The sequence below is a fragment of the Manis javanica genome, chromosome 1 (assembly GCF_040802235.1).
Source record: "Manis javanica isolate MJ-LG chromosome 1, MJ_LKY, whole genome shotgun sequence".
NCBI classification, from domain to species: domain Eukaryota; kingdom Metazoa; phylum Chordata; class Mammalia; order Pholidota; family Manidae; genus Manis; species Manis javanica.
The window spans coordinates 42,720,541-42,741,481 of NC_133156.1; the positions used below are offsets into that span (position 1 = coordinate 42,720,541).

General features: G+C 34.9%; 1 protein-coding gene and 1 long non-coding RNA gene across 4 annotated transcripts in view; one reads left to right on the forward strand and one right to left on the reverse strand.

Annotated features, from left to right (window-relative positions):
- LOC140848423 (uncharacterized) overlaps positions 1-20,941 on the reverse strand; it is a 54,602-nt gene that overhangs the window by 29,314 nt on the left and 4,347 nt on the right. The window lies entirely within an intron of this gene.
- Positions 1-20,941, forward strand: part of GABRG2 (gamma-aminobutyric acid type A receptor subunit gamma2) — a 99,260-nt gene that overhangs the window by 28,406 nt on the left and 49,913 nt on the right. For all 3 annotated transcript variants that reach the window (XM_073231811.1, XM_017641192.3, XM_017641193.3), the window contains exons 4-6: positions 534-754; positions 3,818-3,900; positions 5,575-5,712. In XM_073231811.1, coding sequence (XP_073087912.1) covers positions 534-754; positions 3,818-3,900; positions 5,575-5,712 — 442 coding nt within the window. The remainder of the gene's footprint in view (positions 1-533; positions 755-3,817; positions 3,901-5,574; positions 5,713-20,941) is intronic.

The window sequence follows — 20,941 nt, forward strand, 5'->3', positions numbered from 1 at the left end:
CATCTATTTCTTCATGACTAAAGTCAGTCACTTGCAGAAAATTTAGGACTGTTTTGATTATTCTGGACTTCCTTTTATTCTATAGTAGTGGTTCTGAACCTGGGTGATTGTTTTCCTCAACAGACATTTGGCAAAGTCTGGAGATATTTTTAGTTGTCACAACTTGGGTGGTGTTGGGGCTACTGGCATTTGGGGGACAGAGGTAGGAATGCTACTAAATGCCCTAAAATCCCCAAGCCTGCCACCACCACAAATAATTGCCAACACCCCAAAAACCCACAGAACACAGGAAACTCTGCTCTATGGACTCGAAGTGCAAACGGTTGTATCATCATCTTTTGCCAGAATTCATTTAGACAGGTCTGTTACTTCATAAAAATATCAGCTTATTTACCAAAGATGGGTGAGTCTCCTTAGCATAGCTTTTGCTCTCTTTTAAAGAATGGAAAGCTTTCCTTCATATTGGCAGAATAAAAACAATAAATGCAAATCCTACTGCTAAAAATGTTGTTTCATCTTTTTCTTTAAAACAGGAATATACGATTGATATATTTTTTGCCCAAACATGGTATGACAGACGTCTGAAGTTCAACAGCACCATTAAAGTCCTCCGATTGAATAGCAACATGGTGGGGAAAATCTGGATTCCAGACACTTTCTTCAGAAACTCCAAAAAGGCTGATGCACACTGGATAACCACCCCCAACAGAATGCTGAGAATTTGGAATGACGGTCGAGTTCTCTACACCTTAAGGTATCCTTTCGAAAAAGGAAAGAAGCACTTGCTGGGGATAAAATGAAGATCAATTGCACTCTCTTAAATGAAAGAAATTGCAAGGCCACATCAGGGTTGGCATGTTTGATCAAATAGTGTGTGACACCACAAAATTAGTTTTTATTTATCTTATCAATGAGCTTTTTCAAAGGACTAGTCATAGATAGAACTTATTCTCTGATTGATGTGAGAACTCTCTTTTCTCACAGGGGCATGAAATTTCTCTTGCATTTTTAAGATCACCTGATTGTTGCACCAGTCTTGGTGTGAGACCTTGCTACTTTAAATATGGAAACTAAAACACAGTTAACTCTCCTTGGGGCCACCAGTTGCTGTGCTTGGAAATGCCTCCATTTCCAGGGAATGCTATAGGAGGATTTGTAATGTGGAAATTCCTTCTCTTTTTAGCTATACAATGGTGAGTTAACTAGAATGAATTCCATCTCCCAGCACCCACTTCCCACTACACAGATAAACTAACTTGATTTACTGGGTTTTTTTGTTCTGTTTTGTTTTGTTTTTGAGAATAAACATCTTTGGGAAAACTTGAAAGAGGTATCTTTTGTTTTCTGAACTGAAATATTAAATAACATTTAGGAGGTTTTCTACTTTAATTATTTTATGCCATTATCTTAGCACTTCATACTTACATGTATTTAAATATTTTTTCATTAATGTTTTTCATTGGTGAGAGTATATTATTAAACAATGTAACAGATAAGTACATAGACTTAAGAATCAGACAAATCTGGCTTTGATTTTTACCTTTATATTTCACTATCTGTATGAATTAGGGCAACTCTCCAGAATTTGTATGGACAGGACTTAGGGGCAGCATATGGTATAAGGGTCTTGGTGCTAGAAGATGTATCTCAATGCTTTATTTGTAAGTTTGATGATTTTACTTGGTTACATTTTTGTTTAGAGGAATTTTGTGGGAACTGATGAACACCCATGGGAACACCCATGACTCACCCTTGCCCAAGATGTTCTTTATCAACGCAACTGAGCAAACTCTTACTTTCATTTCTTTAATTTCTATAAAATAGAGATAATTTTTCTTATCTTACAGAGCTGTTACAAAGACGAAATCAGGTGATACATAAAGTATTTAACATAGAGCTTGTTACATTGTAAGCACAGCAAATATTAAAATATTTGTGTATATTTTCAGTGAAAGATATGAGTAATATGATTCGTCTAGATCTTAGTATCTTAGATCTTCCAGCATTAGAATGATTCATGTTAAATGCCCTTGCAGCATATATTTTATGCCTTATATCACATTCACCATACAAAATATAGTACTTTAAAATGGCTCCGAAACCTTAATCAGAGATATGTCAGTTGCTAGGGAAAATGTCCACATTACAAAAGAAATTGATTGCATATATTTTGTATTCATCATAGGTTTCACTGAATTAGAAACAGGTAATGACTGGGATTAGAATCTAGTGGAAACCCAAATTTGTCTGATAAATGAGAGCTCAGCCTAGGTTTGGAAATATTAAGTTAGTCACACTCTCTCAAGTTCCTTTTTCTTTCTCGTAATGTTATTTTTTCACGTCTCTTAATATGAAAAATCAGTATATAATATTTAATTATGAAACCACCCTAAAAATGTCACTCATAAGGTCTGTCAATCTTATGATGCCAATCATAAAAATGTCAATCAAGGTTTGAATGAGTTGCCAATCTGTATAGAAATGATTTTAGTCACATTGCTAATTTATAATGACTTATGAATGTGTTCGTGTGCATGGATACATATGTACATAGCTATCTATAATAGAGAAAAAATTCTATATTATTTTCAATTTTATTAATTTGGAGAAATAATACTAACAAAATATTAAATTTTTTTATAATTTCACTGATGAAAAAATCTTTTCTTCAGAAGAGCATGTAATTGTTGACTGATAGTGATTTAAACCTCCAGTTTTGGAGATGAGCTTGGGTTCAAATCTCAACTTTGCCACTTTGTGACTTTGGACAAGTTCAACTACAATAATAACGCTTACTAAATGAGAGAACATATCACCTTGCCAAGTGCCATGTTGACAATTAGAGAAAGGTTCAATGATTATTAGTTATATTTTAAGACTGGTAATTGTTATAGCACAGAAAATAAAATATCCCCAATTAAAAATTATGCTAGATCGTAAAATATTTTAAAATAAATAGATGTTTTTGTGTATGACACTTTTATTACTTCAAGATTGGTATCTGTACATTGTGAGAAATGTGGCTAACACATAAGAAATTTAAAAAGTCATCAACCTGTCACCATTACAATTTTATATTTCTTCAGAGATAGTCCAAACATCTGGGACTCCTTTAAATTCTCTTCCCTCTAGAATCCCAGCCCATACTGAGATGCAGAAATTCTGTATGTTTAATAAGCATCCCAGATGCAAACTAAATGAGACTCATTGGCAAACATTTTTCTAATATGTCTGTGTATGTGTATTTAGCATTTCTTGTTATCATTAAATATTCTTCTACTTTATAGCATCCTACTTAATGGCTTCATAGTGTTCCATTATAAGAATGAATGTGAATGTTCCATTGTGAAACATAGGTATTTTAAAACTAACATACAGTAATTTAAAGCTAACAACTAAGAAGTACTTATAAACAGAAGATTTAATTAGCAGACAAGAGAATTATCAGCATTCATCTATATGTAAACAGTAAATTAAGTTCTTAAAGCAGTTTGTTCTGTTAAATATATTCATTGAGTGATTTCATGTGCACAGATCATTTGCCAAAAAAATTACATGATCATAAATTTTGAATAAATGGACTTTAGGTTAGTAAGATACTACGTTTGGTCTGTGAAAATGAATTATGTTAAGTGAGTGTTAAATAATTTTCTCCTAGACTCAATGAGTTTCTCCAGTGAGAATCACCTTGTGTTATCAATAAGAATGCACAACACACTCTCTAAAAATAAAGATGAATAATGATCATTAGAAATTGTGCTAATGTACATTTTAAAAACATCTAAAATCTCTCTATGCTTCATGTCTTTCTGTTTAGGTTGACAATAGATGCTGAGTGCCAATTACAACTGCACAATTTTCCGATGGATGAACACTCCTGCCCTTTGGAGTTCTCTAGTTGTAAGTAATAGTCATTCTGTATTCTGATCCCCTCTCACCAATGTCAAGTAATTGGGAGACTCATAGAAATTGCAAAATTGCATTAAGCATTGTTGTTGGCTGAATATTTTAAGTTTCTGTCGTAACACCAGCCTGTCGCTGTTAGAGTTATTCCTACAAAAAGGATCTACTTTGTCCGGAGTTACAAATAGGTTTCATTGGGGTGTAAATGTTTAATAAATTGGCAGTGGTTGCCTCGAACCCTTTGTTGAGAATCATTACAAAGCCAGGTCTGCACTCAATAGAAGGGGCCAGTGGTGGATTATATGTCCCCCTTGCTCCATGGACCCAGAAGAAGAGAGTAGCATATTTGCTTATTTTCTCCCTTAGACCTGAGGTGGCACAGGGATCCTACAGCATGGTTTGCTCCTTCCAATTTTGGTACACTTATTAAAGATAGCAAAATTGAAAATTACCTCCTCCACCTAGAGTTCTAGTAATATCTAGACCTAGTTATCCACCAGCGAGTAAAAGACTGATTTTTGGTGCCATATAGATCTAGTTCGAATCCCACCTTAATCACTACAGACTTCAGTAAATTAAATCTCTCAGTGAATGCATTCCCAGGTAGCCAATAGAGACGATAAGACCTGCCTGCAGCAATACTGTTTTGTTGGTATGACATGTGTAAAGAGCTTGGTATGCTATCTACATACAATCTGATTCCATAGAAAGCTCTATTATTTTTAGTGATTATTATTATCATCGGAAATAGACTATAGGAAGATCTGTGATGACTCTAAAACATATTAAGCTTTAGTACCTTTCACAGATATTTCCTGCCTGAACCCAAACAAGGCTCAATTCACCCCAAATGTTTGCCTTAGTATTTGTTCAGCACCTGTGTCAGGTTGCTCCCCTCCTCCTTGTTTTTGGTCCATTAAGTATGCATACTGGGCAGAATGAAAAGCTGATTATGAATTTTAAGTGTAAATTTGTGTAAATATAATTTCCCAGCCAGGGAGTGAGGGAGAGAGACTCTAAGAGCCATCTAAATCATAATAACCATGCCTTCAAAGAAAAAAATCAGTGATGAGCGAAGCAATCATCTGTTTATTATTACATCCATTCCAGAGAGAACTAGAGGGAAACATCACTGTATATCACATATATCTAGAAAACAGAGCCCCCACATATTGAGAGAGAATAAATGGTTGAGGTTTTCTCCCGGCATCTCCCGCCCCAGGGTGTGCCCTGGAAGGGAATGTGAGTCTGCTCTGCCCCCATTATTATCTGTTTCTTTACGACTCTCAACATCTTCCCCTGTTGACCCTTCTTCACCATGAAATGTATCTTACCTATGTACTATTTATGATACACTGCCTAGTTTTTATATCTTACCCAGACAATACAAAGTATATATGAAGCCATGTATATGTTGTAGATCTTCTATGTAATTTAGATTATTTTCAGGGGTAATTTTGATCTGGTGAGTTTTTAATCTAACTGCCCCTTATTTCTAAGATATCATTGTATGTATCTCCTCTTCTGTGATGCTTGTCAGTCCAGGATCCTCATCTGACACATAGCTCTATCTCTTTCAGCACCTACCTTGATGTCTTATTCATAGAAGGTGGTGGCTACATATGTCCTCTTATAATAATTTTAAGTGTGTGCTTTCTCATTGCTTGGCAGATGGCTATCCACGTGAAGAAATTATTTATCAATGGAAGCGTAGTTCTGTTGAAGTGGGTGACACAAGATCTTGGAGGCTTTATCAGTTTTCATTTGTTGGACTGAGAAATACCACTGAAGTAGTGAAGACAACTTCTGGTAAGATGCACTTGAAAAAAATTTTGAGACCCTTCCAGTGTTAAAATTCTGGTATATATGATTCAGAGTGCTTTGATTCAGAGTACCTGTCTACAAATGATATTCAGAAAATTAATTGAAGTGTTTTAATTTGCCAGAGAAAATTATAATTAGTATTTTAGTTAAAGATAAATCTAAATGAATTCCATCAATTTGAAGCAAATTGGATTGGTAAATTATTTGCTTTATTTCTTTAACCAAAAATGATGAGCAATTATTTAAGAGAAGGAAATATTTAAGAAATATGTTTTATAATATATTGAAATAGCAGCATTTAAGGTAACCACACAAAGACAATTAACTTTCTACAAATGCAGAAAAGTGACCAGTGAATATGGACTAATTCTCTGTTCAGTAATAATATTTTACTGGCTTTGTTAGTGGATAAGGGACTGGGCTTTGGTATCAAATAAGTCTGGATTCAAATAACAATTCCATCTGTTCCAGCTATCAATATTGAGAAAATTACTGCATTTCTCAGGGATCAGATAACCAATGTGGACAAAAAGATTTGCATCACAGGCATACTGGGTATAGAAAAACAGCAAAGTGTTTAGAATAATACCTGGCAGTTAGCATGCAATAAATGGAAGCTCTTGCTAATATCAATAGTAATTATCAAATATTCATTGGACCTAATGTGGTCAGGATCCAGATTTTTAAGAGTAGCTAAAAATCTATATTTCATATCAAAAATCATGATATTTAATGGCATTATTTGAATTAATTTTAAAAATTCACGTGGGGCAAGTTAAACATGCTTTCAGATAAGATCAGTCTCATGGGTGGCCAGTATGAACCCTCTGAAATGCTGAGTATATACTCCATATGATTATACCAGCTGTTCCTTTTTAAATTGCACAGATTTAAATATGTTCCAGTTTCAATTTCAAATAGTATATTTTCAGCTTACTGTCTACTAAGATATGTCCTTGATATGTATTTCCATGACAGAGCTATTATCTGTTTATTCACACATACCTTATTTTTTTCCCTGGAATTCACAAGGCATAATTTTGTGTTAGCTATTTTGGAGGAAGGCTTTGGTCTGTTGTACAGAGAGAAATAAATTAAGGATCTATGAAAAGGTAGAAATTTAAGATTCTACCTATATCAATACTGTCCCCTAATTCGAAAAGCTACCTGGCCCTAACATTGTTTTCAGCATTTGCAGATTTCTCCTAAAAAATCTATTTTGCAAAAGAAGTCTGAAAGAAGGTCAAAGAAATGCTTGAGTATTCTTTTGAAAAGTGTCCTTCTGTTCCCTTATTCACTAGAAATCCTAAACATCAAGTACTAGAACAGTTTTTCATGTGGTCCCTAGAAAAGATTCAGGATTGCCTTAGAACTGAAGGCTCCCATCTGTGAAAGGAAGAACACGTGTAAAAATAATCTCCAAATCTGCATGCCTCCAGAATGAGAAATTGGGCATTAAATTCTGTTTTATATTTCTATTATCCCAGCACCCTAAAATAGAACCAATAAATTCATGACTAAGATCTTCTGCTTATCCTTTGAGTGCAGAGTAGCATTAAAACCAAATGGTAGAAAGGAGAGGGTTGACATTGTCTCATAGGGCCTAACATCATTTCCTCTTCAATGTCTCATATTGAGAATGATCTAAGAGTGCCCACTGTCTATTAGGAGATTCTTCCAGAAGAAAAAGATTGACATATTTAAGGTTTGGCAAGAAAAATTACCAAGTGTCACAGAACTGTTACTCTTCCTTGGGAAATCAAAGCAAAACTGCATTGATATCAGATTTGATATTGAGCAGCATTTAATTGATTGCATCAATTCCTTGTGAGTTTTGATAAGGTAATTAGCCTCCACACCAGTCTTCTTGTTCATTCCGTGCTCTTGCTGGTTTGTGTTTTGTGTGCAGTATCAAAAATTTCAGTTGCCTCTATGAAGAGAAAAGGCTGAATTGAAACTTAATACCAATGCTGAAAGGCAGCCTCATTCTTGTGATAGTTGATTTTGTAATGATTGGAAGTTTCTGTGGGATCTTTTATTGGATTTCTGATGCTACTCTTTGAAGCATAGCTCCTTAAGTAGTTAATATGTACAAGGAAGTTACATTAACAACTTCCTTGGGAAATTATCAGAAGATCAAGCGTATAGTCCTTTTGAATCTTAGCTATTATAGCAATGTGGTTTTCTCCTAGACTTAGAGTGAATGTGCCTCTCTTTAAGAAGCCTCTGTCAAAACTGGGCAAGAATATTGCCTAAATTTTTACCTAGCTTACTGTAGGGATTTCTAAATATCATTCATTCAAGCCAATCTTTCATGATTTTGTTACATCCAAGTGGTGACTGTATATGCTGGTTTCTTAGAATTTTTTTCTTTAAATTGATTGTTTTCAGTGAAATGAATTTTTTAAGGGAAAGATCATACTAGGACCATAATTGGAAAACCAGAAGCATTTGGAATAAATAGAAATTGATTTTAAAATACAATGAAAAACAAACAAATGTTCTTATATTTTAACTGTTTTTGTGTTCCCCACACTCTGAGTATGCTGAAAAAGAGGGAGAGAAAGAGAGGTATTAGAGAAATGGGAAAGTGCAACTAGCACCAAAGTAAAACATTTCCTTGGTGTAAACAGGATAGAAGGAGCATTTCACAGGAAAGACTTTTCTTACCATGTCATTCAATTGTATCTGATGATCCTTGCATCTACCATCCAAATCCTCTTCTTTACCACCAGTTGTATGTATATCACACTTGAGAAAAATACTGCCTTGGTGGTAGCTTGATAAGACTTGAAGGATATCTTTAATTAATAGTTAAAACATCAAAACAGATTCTGGACCCATAATTTCTCCTCCAAGCCACCATTTCTTCCTGCTTGCTCTTTATCTGGTAATAGCACCATCACTGTGCCAGTGAGCCAGGCGTGAACACTCAGAGAGTCACGTCTCTGCCTCCCACATCTAATGAATCATGAAGGCACTCATGCCTCAGAAATATCTTGTGCAACTGTCCTCTTTTCAGTTGCCATTGCTGCTGTCCTAGTTCATGATTCTGTCTGTTCTCATCTGGAGACTGTGTTGGCAGCCAATTAAGTTATATCCTGCTGTCAGTCTCTCTCTTCTAGGATCTGTCCTTTACACACTAATCATAAAAGCTAGTACTTACTGAGTCCTAATACATGTGCCGTGACAAATATTTTACATAAACAACCTACTTTAATTCTCATAGCCATCGTCATATTTACTATCATCAACACCAAAATATTGTTTTAGATGAGGAGACAGACTTCTAGGGGTTTATTAGCTTGCAGGGATCAGTTGCAGGAGTGGGATGTAGGTTCATAGCCTGCTGCCAGACTCATTCTCAATTGCTACACTATTTTACTCCCACCGTGGCCCAGGGAGTTTTCCTGAAGCACAATTTTCATGATGTCTCAAGAATTCAGTAGTAGGTTCACTTAAGCACTAGCTCTTGTTCCTAGTATGTAAGCCCCTGACCTAAGGAATTTGCCAGCTTTGTCTTCTGTAATTTCCCAGCTTTGACAGAACTAAATGATTAATGTTTTCCTGAATGTAAGTAGACAGTTTCGCTGGTTTGGCTTCTCAACTCATCCCTACCTTTTTATGATGTTAAGGCTTAAGTGAAGAGCCCCTTCTAGGGAGGCCTTTCCTGACCTTACCACCAAAACAACTTGGAGCAGTTTTCAAGAATGTGTACCTTTGGAATCAGCCAGCTCAAGTTTGAATACTGGCTTTTATAAGTTATTTAAAATATCTAAACTCAGTATTGCCAATATTACAAGGCTGCTCTGAGGATTATGTAAGATATTCCAGTAAAAATGCTTAAATCTTCACCTGGTACATGAAAGGACTCAGTAAATGGAAGGTATTATTACTACTGTTATGTTGTCATCATCATCATTATTATTCCATTAACTCCCCTCAGAGCATTTTCTCCCACCTTCTGAAAACATAATTTCTGCCTAGTGTTGTATGCACTTGCTTTATGACCCCTTTCTGCCCTGGACTCCAATAAATCATAACCTTCACAAAAGATACTTCTTTTAATCATTGTGTGATACTATTAGCATGCTGGCTTGCTTAGAGTTGTTTGGTGATTGTAGAACTGATTGCTTGAGACAATTATATTAATAAAATGACATTTTTCCTCAATTTAACAAGCAATGCAGAATTCTATTATATATTTTTCCGTTACTTGCTGTTTGCTCTAAAGTAAAAGATTTTGGCCTTTCTGGTCATGTCGCCATTGCCAGTTCACCATATTATCTACAGGATATTTAGTCACAAGAAGAGCTTTGTTCCTTTCTGTTCTCATCCTGAAATGTGGGCAAAAAAGTAGGCAAGTGATTTTCTTAGGAGACCCTAGATTCTTGGGATCCAGATGCCTTCATTCTGAATCAAAAAGAATATATCACATTCTCCCTATATTAGAATACCACTGAAGTTCCCATTTTGTCTAACAATGCAAACATCAGTGTTTGATGAACTGTCTTCATAATTTTTTGGCAAATGCATTATATAAACTACTTACTTTCTTTTTGTCTGTAACTCACTTTTTTGACCTGGATTCCATGTATTAGTTATATTTCCCTAATTTTGATAAGAAATACATAAATATTGAAATGAAAACTATGTATCAGTAAATGTATCTTATTTTTTCAACAGTGGTATGCAGACCACAACTTTAGAAACACCAGCTCCGTGAATGAAGTCCCTGTTCTTTGCTTGATTTCTAAAATACGTACAATCTACCTTATACCTTCAAACCTTGCCCACCATTCTCCCACCATACATTTTATCTTCCCTGAGGTTTTCTGGATAGGTTGTACCTATTTCAGGTCTTTCTGCCATTTTCCTTACTACCAAACTCAAGTCTAACCTTCCTTGCCTATATCAGTATACAAACCTGTTAAATAATTCTCCAAATAGCAAAATATAGCTCCCACCTTCCAGGCTGTGTTTGATTTAGATGACTGGCAGACCAGGGAGACCTGTGTAAAGCCACTCACCATTGAGTTGAACTCTTTTCGGGGAAAGTGAAAAGAAAATTTAAAAAGATAACCAGTTAACAGTAATTGTTTCATTAAAGACGTTGAAACAAAAAAGAAAGTTAAAAACCTGAACAAATGGAGAGAAATAACAACTGCAGCATTAACCCACAGTCCCTCGTGACATTTGAGTCACAGTAAGTTGTGAACCCATTTAGTCAATAATCAACTTTTCAAACTACTTGAAGCAACATATCTTAAAATAAACCAGTGGAAGACTGCATAGTAATAGTTTTTATTTTATTTTTAAGCTTTAATTAGGCAAAATTAATTTTGGTTTCAGGAAAGAAAGTATATTAATTACATCATGAGAGCCGGGCCAGGAACAGCCATGGGGAAGTCATTTTCCCTCTCTGGGCTGAAAATTTCTGATTTATAAAATGAATGCATTTGACTTTGACTTTATGCTTCATGAAAGTCCTTGTCCTTAGACCTATCCATAACCTCTGATATAATCAAGGTTACACTATAAATGTCCCCATGTAGGAGCAACTTTCATTATACATAATGCTTCGCCAGAATGTTTTGCCCCATCAAGTTTTCAACATGTTTTCAAAGCAAATGAAAGACAAATGCATAAACAAACTAGGTTTTGATTTAGGGAAATGATATTTTTTACTCCATCTATTTATCTTGTTCTCAATGTTATACATATATATAGTGTTAACCAAATATTTTCCTTGTTATTTCCTCTCAGTTGCAATACTGGAATATTCATGTATTGTATTTAAAAATTCCACATTGGGAATTTAAAATTTCAAGATTTCTCTGACCTTACTTAGTGGGGACATGGGGCTTGAGGGGTGGAGAGAGGTGACATAGAGAAGTCACCTAAAATAAAAGGAAAATCATCTGGTTTCAAGGTGACACACTTTGTTTCCGTTTACATTCCATTGGCAAGAACTAGTTGTATGTCCCAGGGAGATAAATGGGCCTGGAAAGTATAGCTCAGTTGTGTGCTAGAAAGGAAAAATGGGTTTTTATTGATTTTTTGCTTCTGTGCTACATGCATATCACTTTATTTGTCACAATGAGCCTCTGAGAAAGGTATTTTTCCATTTTTTGGTACAGCAATTTAAGTTTAGAGGGGCTAATTAATTTGTTCAAGGATATTCAGTGAAGAGAGTTGTTTATCCAGATCCCAAATTTTTACTCCACTTCCTCTTATAAACATATTAGGTAAAGAGATAAATTAATTTAAAAGATAAAGTATTCCTAAACTTACCAATAGCTAATTTTACAGAAAAAAATGCAACAAAGTAATATCACTTAATATGGTAAGCACATACATGTATCCACAAAATCTTAATCTGTAGGAAGAGCAATTTATACATCAAAATCAAGTAAGAAACAGTTTAGCAATAATATCCTTTCACTTCTATGAAACATACTCCTTATGAGATGTTATGATTCACTTGCTAAGTGGACCTTAGGGTCATCATTCCAAATCTGGCCTTAATTAAGAAACTGTGGGACCCAGTGTATTTGCATAAATTTGTTCATCACAGAAAAATCTCATCAGAAAGAAAACATGACATAAGGTTTGCATTACAACTATTTACAAAATGAGTTAATACCTCATTTTGGCAGCCTTTTCAAAATCAACTTAGTTAAAAAAATATTAATTTTTATCCAAGTTTTTGGTGTTTCCTAATTCAATTGAAAATCCTATTTTGCTACATTTAAAAGACATGTTTGTCAGTGTGACTGAACCATCCTGTCTACCTGCTGTTTCCAAATGTAAAGAAAGCATTAAGTAATATCTATAAATTTAAAAATATGAGTGAGATGATGGAGACTGGGTCAACAGGTATCATGCTCTACACACAAACTTACTGAAGGTTCCTTTCACTCACTTGGATGCAATTGAATAATTCCTTTATTTTATTTTTGCATTTGCAGGAAATAGTGCATTTCAGCATTGCAGATATGCAAATTTAAGCCTGTCAGAGATTGAAAAGGACAGCAAATAGCAATGAGGAAAATAATGTGCATGTTTTTTTAAAATAGAACTTTCTTCAAAGGGACGTTTTGAAGGTCATAGTAAATTACAGTGCATAACCACTGAAAAAAATTTGCTGAGCAGACAAAATTTGGGGCTACCCAAAATTTGTTTACCATTTTCACCTGGGCCACTCCTATAATCTATGTCTTTTAGGAAACCAAGAACTGTCAGTTTTATTAGTCTATCCTAGAAGGTTGCAAATAGATACAAAAAGTCCAAGGAAAAGAAAATTTAAAGATATGTTAAACATGACTTAGTGTATGCATATATATGTATACATATAAGTTTTTTTTTTACTTTTCTATATCGATGTCTCTACCCTTCAAGAAATTCACAATGCCTCACATTTAAGGTAGAAACCATTCCATAAATGTCTATTTTTTCACATTTGTTTTCCAATTTGTGTACCTCCAAATTAACTACTCCATGCTGTAAATCATCTATCAGAATCATGACAAAAAGAAATACTAAAAAACAGCATTTACTTCTGCTTACAGATCTTCTCCCATCCCCACTGAAGCTTAATTATTTTGCCCATAAATGTTTTTCTAATAGCTTTATGTGATATCTTTATTTATGAATACTGAAAGAAATGCAATAAATAAATGACATTGCTCATAGGATGAAAGCTTCAATTTAGGCAACTGGGTTTACTAGAATAGTTTCCAAATATAATTTCTATTCTACCCATCCTTAAATGACCTACAGTAACATGCATCTTAGTTTTCATTGCTCTGGTGAAGAGCTATGTAATATAAAAGATAATGTATAATTCATGAGCTGTTAATAGGGCCTTGTTAAAAAGATAATGCAATCATGAACATGAATTACATTTTCTTAGTTGGTGATTAGTTACTGAGAGTGAAAATAAGTTGATAGAATAATAAAATTTTAGAACCAAATCTTGAAGATCAAGCCTAATTGTAATTTTACTTACCAGGAAATTAAAGAGATACAGTCAGTAGCTGTAAATTGGTAGCCAGTTGTCTAACTCCAGCCTAGAGCATGGGTCATTAGAGATAGCAAGTTAAATGTATTTTGTTTATTTTAGTCAGAATTGACTTCATATGAAAATCTTAAACATCTTTATATCTTTAGCATCTGGATCTTTATTTGCATTTGTAAATGATTGAGTAGAGCTGTATTACCACCTGTCCCAAATAGGTGAGGCACGCAAATCTCCAGTTTGTCAAAGTCCCTATAACTCCCTGTTATATTTTAAGTGTTCTATGTCTTTGTTCTTGAATTACTGTTACCTTATTTTGGAAAACTATGTGCATCTATATCTCTATCTGAAATCAGAATAGATGAAAGATAATCAGTCCCCACATGAGAGCATTTATGTGTCTGTGGAAATGAAGAAGACTCTTTGACCTTTAACAGGCAAAGAGAATTTCTATCACAAATCCATGTTCTGAGGAATAAACATGAAAACTGTTACCTAGCCAAGGTTTGCCTGAGAATAGCTACTGAGTTGCAGAGAAGTACCAGAACCTGGCCAACCTAGGTCTCAATTGCTTTTTACATTCTACAACTGGGTTTATTTATCGTATCTAGAGCTAGTATATGCGTTGCAAATCAATTTTATTCTCATTCAGTTTATCTCTACAATCCACTTTCATGGTAGATGGATTTTAGATACACATAAAGTTTTGAACTTCTATCTATGGACATTTGTGCATCTAATCTTTATAATTTTCTTTCTATTTTAGTTCACATCTTAGCAGCTAAAAGCTTCGTTGCAATTTTCCTGCACATTACTGATTAGCAGTCTTGCATACCCTTAATACTTTTTCCTGTTGTACTTTTCTGGAGCTCTATATAGTTATTGTTCTGCAAGAAAGCCCTGTTCTTTATTTTCTTTGATGAAATGAGACAGCTGGGTATACAGCAATAAATGATTCCTATTTAAGAGTTGCCTTTGTGGTTGTGTTACTATATAGTTGAATGACCATTATCAAGTCATTTTCTCTTTCAGCTCTCAATTTCTTCATCTCAAAGTAAAAAAAGTAAACCCCTATCTTGAATTTGAAGGTCTTTTTTCAGCCCCAAAGTGCTGTGCTGTATTTCTTGATATTTATCACCTTGGTCATAAAGCAAACTATGGGTGGGTGTTTAGGTTTTCTGTTTACCTGCAAGTTCCTAACAGAAATTTCCTCATATTTTCTTATTCCATAAACTCAGAAATTAACAGATCTATTTTATCTGTCATATATAGAGAACTTTGGTGACTACTGCAGGGACAAGAGGCCCAGGGTGTTGCCATAGAGATGGTTGGTTAAGTCAGTTAATGTCTGAAAAAAATGAATTTGGCAGGAAAAATAGGCCCACTGTGGGTGTGAGGAGCGAGGGTGGATGTTAATTGAATTTATTGTGAATGAGAAATTGGGAGAGGGCAAAGATAGGACAATGGCTATGGTGTGGCTTTCAGAGAAGAGAACGAACCGACACTTGGCATCCTCAATCAGAAAGAATGCTTGCAATCAGGAGTGCATAGTTTGACCTTCATTTATTTTGTTTTTAATGGCTAATTATGTAACTTTGACTGATGTATTATACAGTACTGTTAATCGGCAGTCCATGAAAACAGTCCTGACGTACTACTACCTCTACAATAATAAGAAAATGATGTGCTAGCATTACTAAGCCCCTAATATACACACCATCTCATTTACTTTTTACAGTAATTATTTAATGTGATGCTTATTTTCCAGGTGAAATGATCATGTATAGCTGATCTTGTAGAAAGGTATCCACAGAGAGGGTAAAGACCTTGTCCAAGATCACAGAGTCAAAGTTACTACACAGATACCCATGCTTCCTGACTGACAGGCTGAATTTTCAATCCAGTGATGGCTTAAACACCAGGGCTATTTCTGAATTCATGTTTACAGAAAGACTTGCCCTTGGCCATATTTCTTTATCTAGTACACAATTTATTTTCTTTTTATTGTTAATGCATCTATCTGTCTATCTAAAGCTGGTTGCATACAAAGTATAACAGAATCAGACTGTATTGGTCGATTTAAGCTAGACTATGCTATGTTAGCAAACAACCCTCACATCTCAGTGGTTTAAAAGTAAAAAATAAATAAATATATTGCACGTATTGCTCCTCGTCTTGTGCTTTTTCATTCTGGGCCATACCATTCTCATGGACTAAGGGGAAACGATAGAAGAATAAAATGATTGTTAAAGTTTCTGCTTTGATAGGCATCAGTTATTTGACTCGCAGTCTATTTGCCAAAGCAAGTCACATGGGCAGGCCTGATGTTCGTGGTGTAGGATGCCTGCTTCTGGTATATGGAGAGCACTCAGAGAAAGCCTCTGTAGGGATGGACATGGTAGATAGAGATAGAAAATACCTTGAACTATAAAATCATAATCAAAATGTGCCATTAGTATAATCTTTATGCCATACCTGGCCCACCTACCTGGCCATGTACGTGTAGCTCAAGATAATGTATCAGGATAAATTACCCCCAAAAGGGGAAGGAATGACCTAAACTCTCAGAGAAACTAGAGCCTGGCATGAAAATGTCTCTCATTCTGATAATTATCCACTTGAAAAGAGACTGTTTTGGGTCAAGCCTGCTTCACTTTGTCAGTGACCTTTAGCCATAGTTTCCTAGTTATATAAATTGGCTTCAGAAGGAGCAGATGAGAAGACATGATATTAACAAGCAGATGATTATAAGGTGATGGGAACTGTCATGTTTTATGAACATGAGTAAGATTTCCTCTGCTCTACTCTGGGATAGCTTTATTAATTGCAAAATAGAAAAAGTCCATAAGTATTGGTCCTGTACTAAATTCAATTTTTCAGATATTACACAGTAGTAACTTCTAAGAAACAATAAACCAGAATCATCTTCTTGTCAGCAGGAGGAAGTAATTGAACATGATTTAGTAAAGAATGGCCACAAAATAATGAACATACAGGTTGTCTGATTGCTGTTACTTTTTGTGTGAAAAAAATCCTGAATGTCGCTAAGAGTTCTGTGTTTGAAAATAGTACAAGTAGTTTCAAGTAAAACTTAAATGCTTTCTTTTATTTTAAATAATGAGCTGTAATTTTAACCCTTTCCTCTATGAAACATTCTTAAAATTAATTCTGTCCTTGTTTTAGAGATGATGTATGTAAAATAATAGTGCTACCAACTATTAAAAATATTTTCACATGGGTAGTTATTAGTAAAACTAAAACTAATCAACAAGCATCTGTGTCCTCAGGCCACTGTTTCCTGACCACTACCTAAGAGTAAATAATTATGACAATTTCCATTTCATTGGCTGAGAAGTAGGAGGTATTTCTGTCTTAAAAACCTGCCATTATTAATCTATACACAGGTAAGTGGTGTTGATAATGAGATGATGATGATCTTAAAGCCAGTGTTTATTGGGCATTTCTCATATGCCAGACATTATAATAAGCAATTTACAGATTTATGTAAACTATGACAACTTTATAAGGTAGATATTTTTCATTTCCATGATGGCATAGCTGATAAATAGCAGAGCCAGGATTTGAACCTATGCTCTGAGAGTAGGCTGTATCATTTTTGTTGGGTCTCATTTATAATGAGAGAAGTAGTGATTTTCTTTTTATTAAGGAAAAAGATTATTCACATAAGCAGGTGTGTGTGTATGTGTGTTGGTGTGTGTGTGTAATACATAATAAGGAACACATGCATACTGTAATTAACTCATATATTTTCTTATTCAAGTTGATTAAAATATTCAGTGTTGACAACCAACTTTAACTTCCTGTGTCCAGTTTTCTTCTGACAAAAATTAGAATGAGGAAGTAAGAAGGCAGTTAAAATGCTTCCTAATACTAGAAGTATTATCTATGACTCAAAGGAAAACTCTAGATAAAATTACATGGTAAAACATTACTTTTTGTAAAATTCAAAAGGAAAAAATACTTGGCTAGAGGTGAGAAGTTCTAGCTGACCTTATTATTAATAGATGTAGACATCTGGACAAATCATTTAAGCTCTTGGACCTCACTTTGCTTATCTGTAAAGTGCAATAATTATATTTGCCCTACCAGAATTGCTATGAGACTTAACTGAGGCAAGTATCTGAAAATATTTAGAAAATTCTGAATAGCTTTGGCAATAGATGACAGTGTGATTACAATACATTTTCCTTTCATTCTTATCCTGTTTCTCTTAAAAAAATGTTTCTGCATGAAAATATTCCAGGCATATTTAGTGATTCTGAGAAAAGAAAGGATTTCTAATTTACCGAAAGTTTGTAGAGAGTAGCGATTGATGCCATGATCCTCTCCTGCTGGCTTTGTAATCTTCCATTTAGACTAAAGAAGGGGAATAAAGCTGAGTTGTGTCCCAAAAGGGCAAAGAGGTAAGCATGGGTGTGCTCTTTTCAGTAATTGTCCCAGAAAGTGACTTTGAAAGAAAAGTGCTTGAGGACTTTGGGAAACAATATTAAGTTGGCTTGTTGACTGACCATGACTTGCTTCAGGTGTCTAACACATACACAGACACACATTTGCTAGATGCATTGTATCAGGGGTGTTCAATATTTTCCCTTCCACATTACTAACATATACTAACAACACTCTATGTCATTGTTGTGTAATAAATTAAAAAACATGCAAGTTAAAGACAGCCAGGACTTGCCTAGTCCAGTTCTCTTATTACCTAGATGAAAAAAAAATGAAGTCTAGAGAACTGATATGGTGTAAGGTCTCCCAGCTAGTTTCATAAGAAATGAAGCATCTAATAATTGGTATATAGATCTTGTTCCAACAGACCGCTGTCACATTTCTCTGTTAAGTTCTATGACTCAAGAGCTTTATTTGGTAGGTCCTCCCTATTGTAACAGATGGCGGGGTAAAATAGAGTGAAGGTGAAAATCAAGATGACTCATGACTGAGTCAATGAGATGACCCATTTCTACTTCTATGTTGGCTACAAGATGTCAGCATTCAGTGCCTTCTGAGGAATGTTACATGCAGGTTAACATTTTTGGTAGTGTTTGTAACTGCATCTTATTAGCTGGGATATCATGGAGTGGTGAAAGAAAAACTAGAGCAAGAATCTTCAAACCCAGGCATTACTCCCACACCTGCCTCTAACTTGCTGCATTACCTTGATCAAGCCCTTTTATCCCTTTGTGCTTCATTCATCATTAAGATATAGCGGGCATCCTTTCTCAGAGAGTTGCAGAGAGAATAAAATGAGATAATGGATGTGAAATGCTTTATAACATGTCAGGAGCACGGCACAGTGCAAAGCATCCTTGTTACTACTTTAACCACCTGTAAGGCCCCTTGTAGATCTGAAGTTCTAAAGTCAAGCCTCGGAGTGAAGTGTTGAGATTTTATACATGAAAAAAGGAATAATTTATCCCAGCTCCAGAAGGATCAAGGCTGGGAGTATGACTCAGTTTCCAGCTTCTCACTTCTCACTCCTGGGTTCCTGTGATCAGATTTTGTCATCAGGACTTAATGAGGATGACGAGCTGGTATTATTAAAGCAACACAAAAGGTAAAATGTTGGCTTTTTTTTTTTTTGGCTATTCTTGGTGGGAAAACTGCTATTAAAAGTCAAGACTAAGTGTGGAAATGAAAGGATGAAGGAAGTTATATTCCACAGACAACAGTGGGAGATGGAATCTGAATGTCCCATGGGATCGATGCACTTTCACCTAAAGCCAATAAAGGATCTGTAACATTGGACAGTTTTGAACTCCGGGGGGTTTGTGAGAGAGCTGAGCAGACTAAACTTAGTCCTTTAACTTTGCTGGGAGTCAAAATTTACACTTATAGATGAGGAACATAGGATGGAAAACAGTTTGTAATTGGAGTTTACATAGAGATTTCTATACAGATTTTAAAAGAATTATCCTTTCATTTCAAAACTTAATGCAGTCTCTTGCTTCTCAGTAGAAAAGTAAGAAAAATTATGAACCTTTACATTAGTGCTGGTCTCTGTTCTGTTAGGGACTGAAACAAATGCTTTTCTCCTTGAAAACCAATAGCCTCAGTGAACATTTATCTCAGTATAATTGTTTATTTTAAGACATCACAGTTACCCAATGTTGTAATAATTTATAGCGGGTTATTTATTGAAAATATACTATATGCAACAAAATGCCCATTTCAATTTCTATACAGTATATCTTTTAATCTCCATGAAACTCTCAAAGTTGATATGATCACTTCTCTCCTTTCAGAGAAAAGAAACGGTAATCAAGGAAATTAGGTGATTAGTTGCAACCCTCACAGCCATTAGAAGGAATAGAGGATTTGAAACCACATTGAATAGGCTAGAAACCCGACATTCTGTTCTGTGGGATTCCTTACAAACATGCCTCTGGGAAGGGGGGTTGGAACAAAGAAGAAGGGGAAAAATAATTCTTTTTTTTCTAATATGATAGAATTCATGTTAGAAATCACTGTAAATTATGACTAGCACATCTAAGAGGCACTTGCCAAAATGCTGCTAGATTTTGCCAAGTGCAGGTTGGACACTGCTGCTTGAGTTTCTCAATCTGGTCCCTCACCACATAATAACTGATGAAAAGAAAAATTTTAAATGTCACTTGACCAGCACCTGAGTGTGTCTGCTTCCTTATTTCTTAAAGGCTTATTTACTGTTGAATTCATTAACTCTAGGAATAGTCAGAAACTACATATCAATTAGAAATTCATGCAGTTAAGTGGGTAAACCCACTCAAAGCATACTAGATAGAAAGAAACACTGTTTTCTTTGAACTGGCTCAGGATCTTCATTGCTTTAAAGAAAATGTACCTCACTTTTTTGGAAAAGTTTTTAAAAAATCCAAAAAAGACTTTTCTTTTGCAATTGAAAAAAATTGACTCCAAGTACCACTGTTATTTAACAATTATCTCAATTACCCCCAAGCAGTGGGTATTAATACAGCCATTTTACAAATGAAAAAAACTGAGGTTCTAAAAGGATAAGTAAGTTGCCCAAGGTCACATGGCTATTGAGTGGAAGAGGCAGGATTCAGACTCACTTCAGACCGCAAAGCCTGCCTGTGTATATCTATGCAACACTGCTAAATTCTACTACAAACAGCCAAAAGCTCAGGTTAGCTCCTTTCTTTGGGTCAGCTAAGTTCAGTTCATTGGTTATTTATTCAG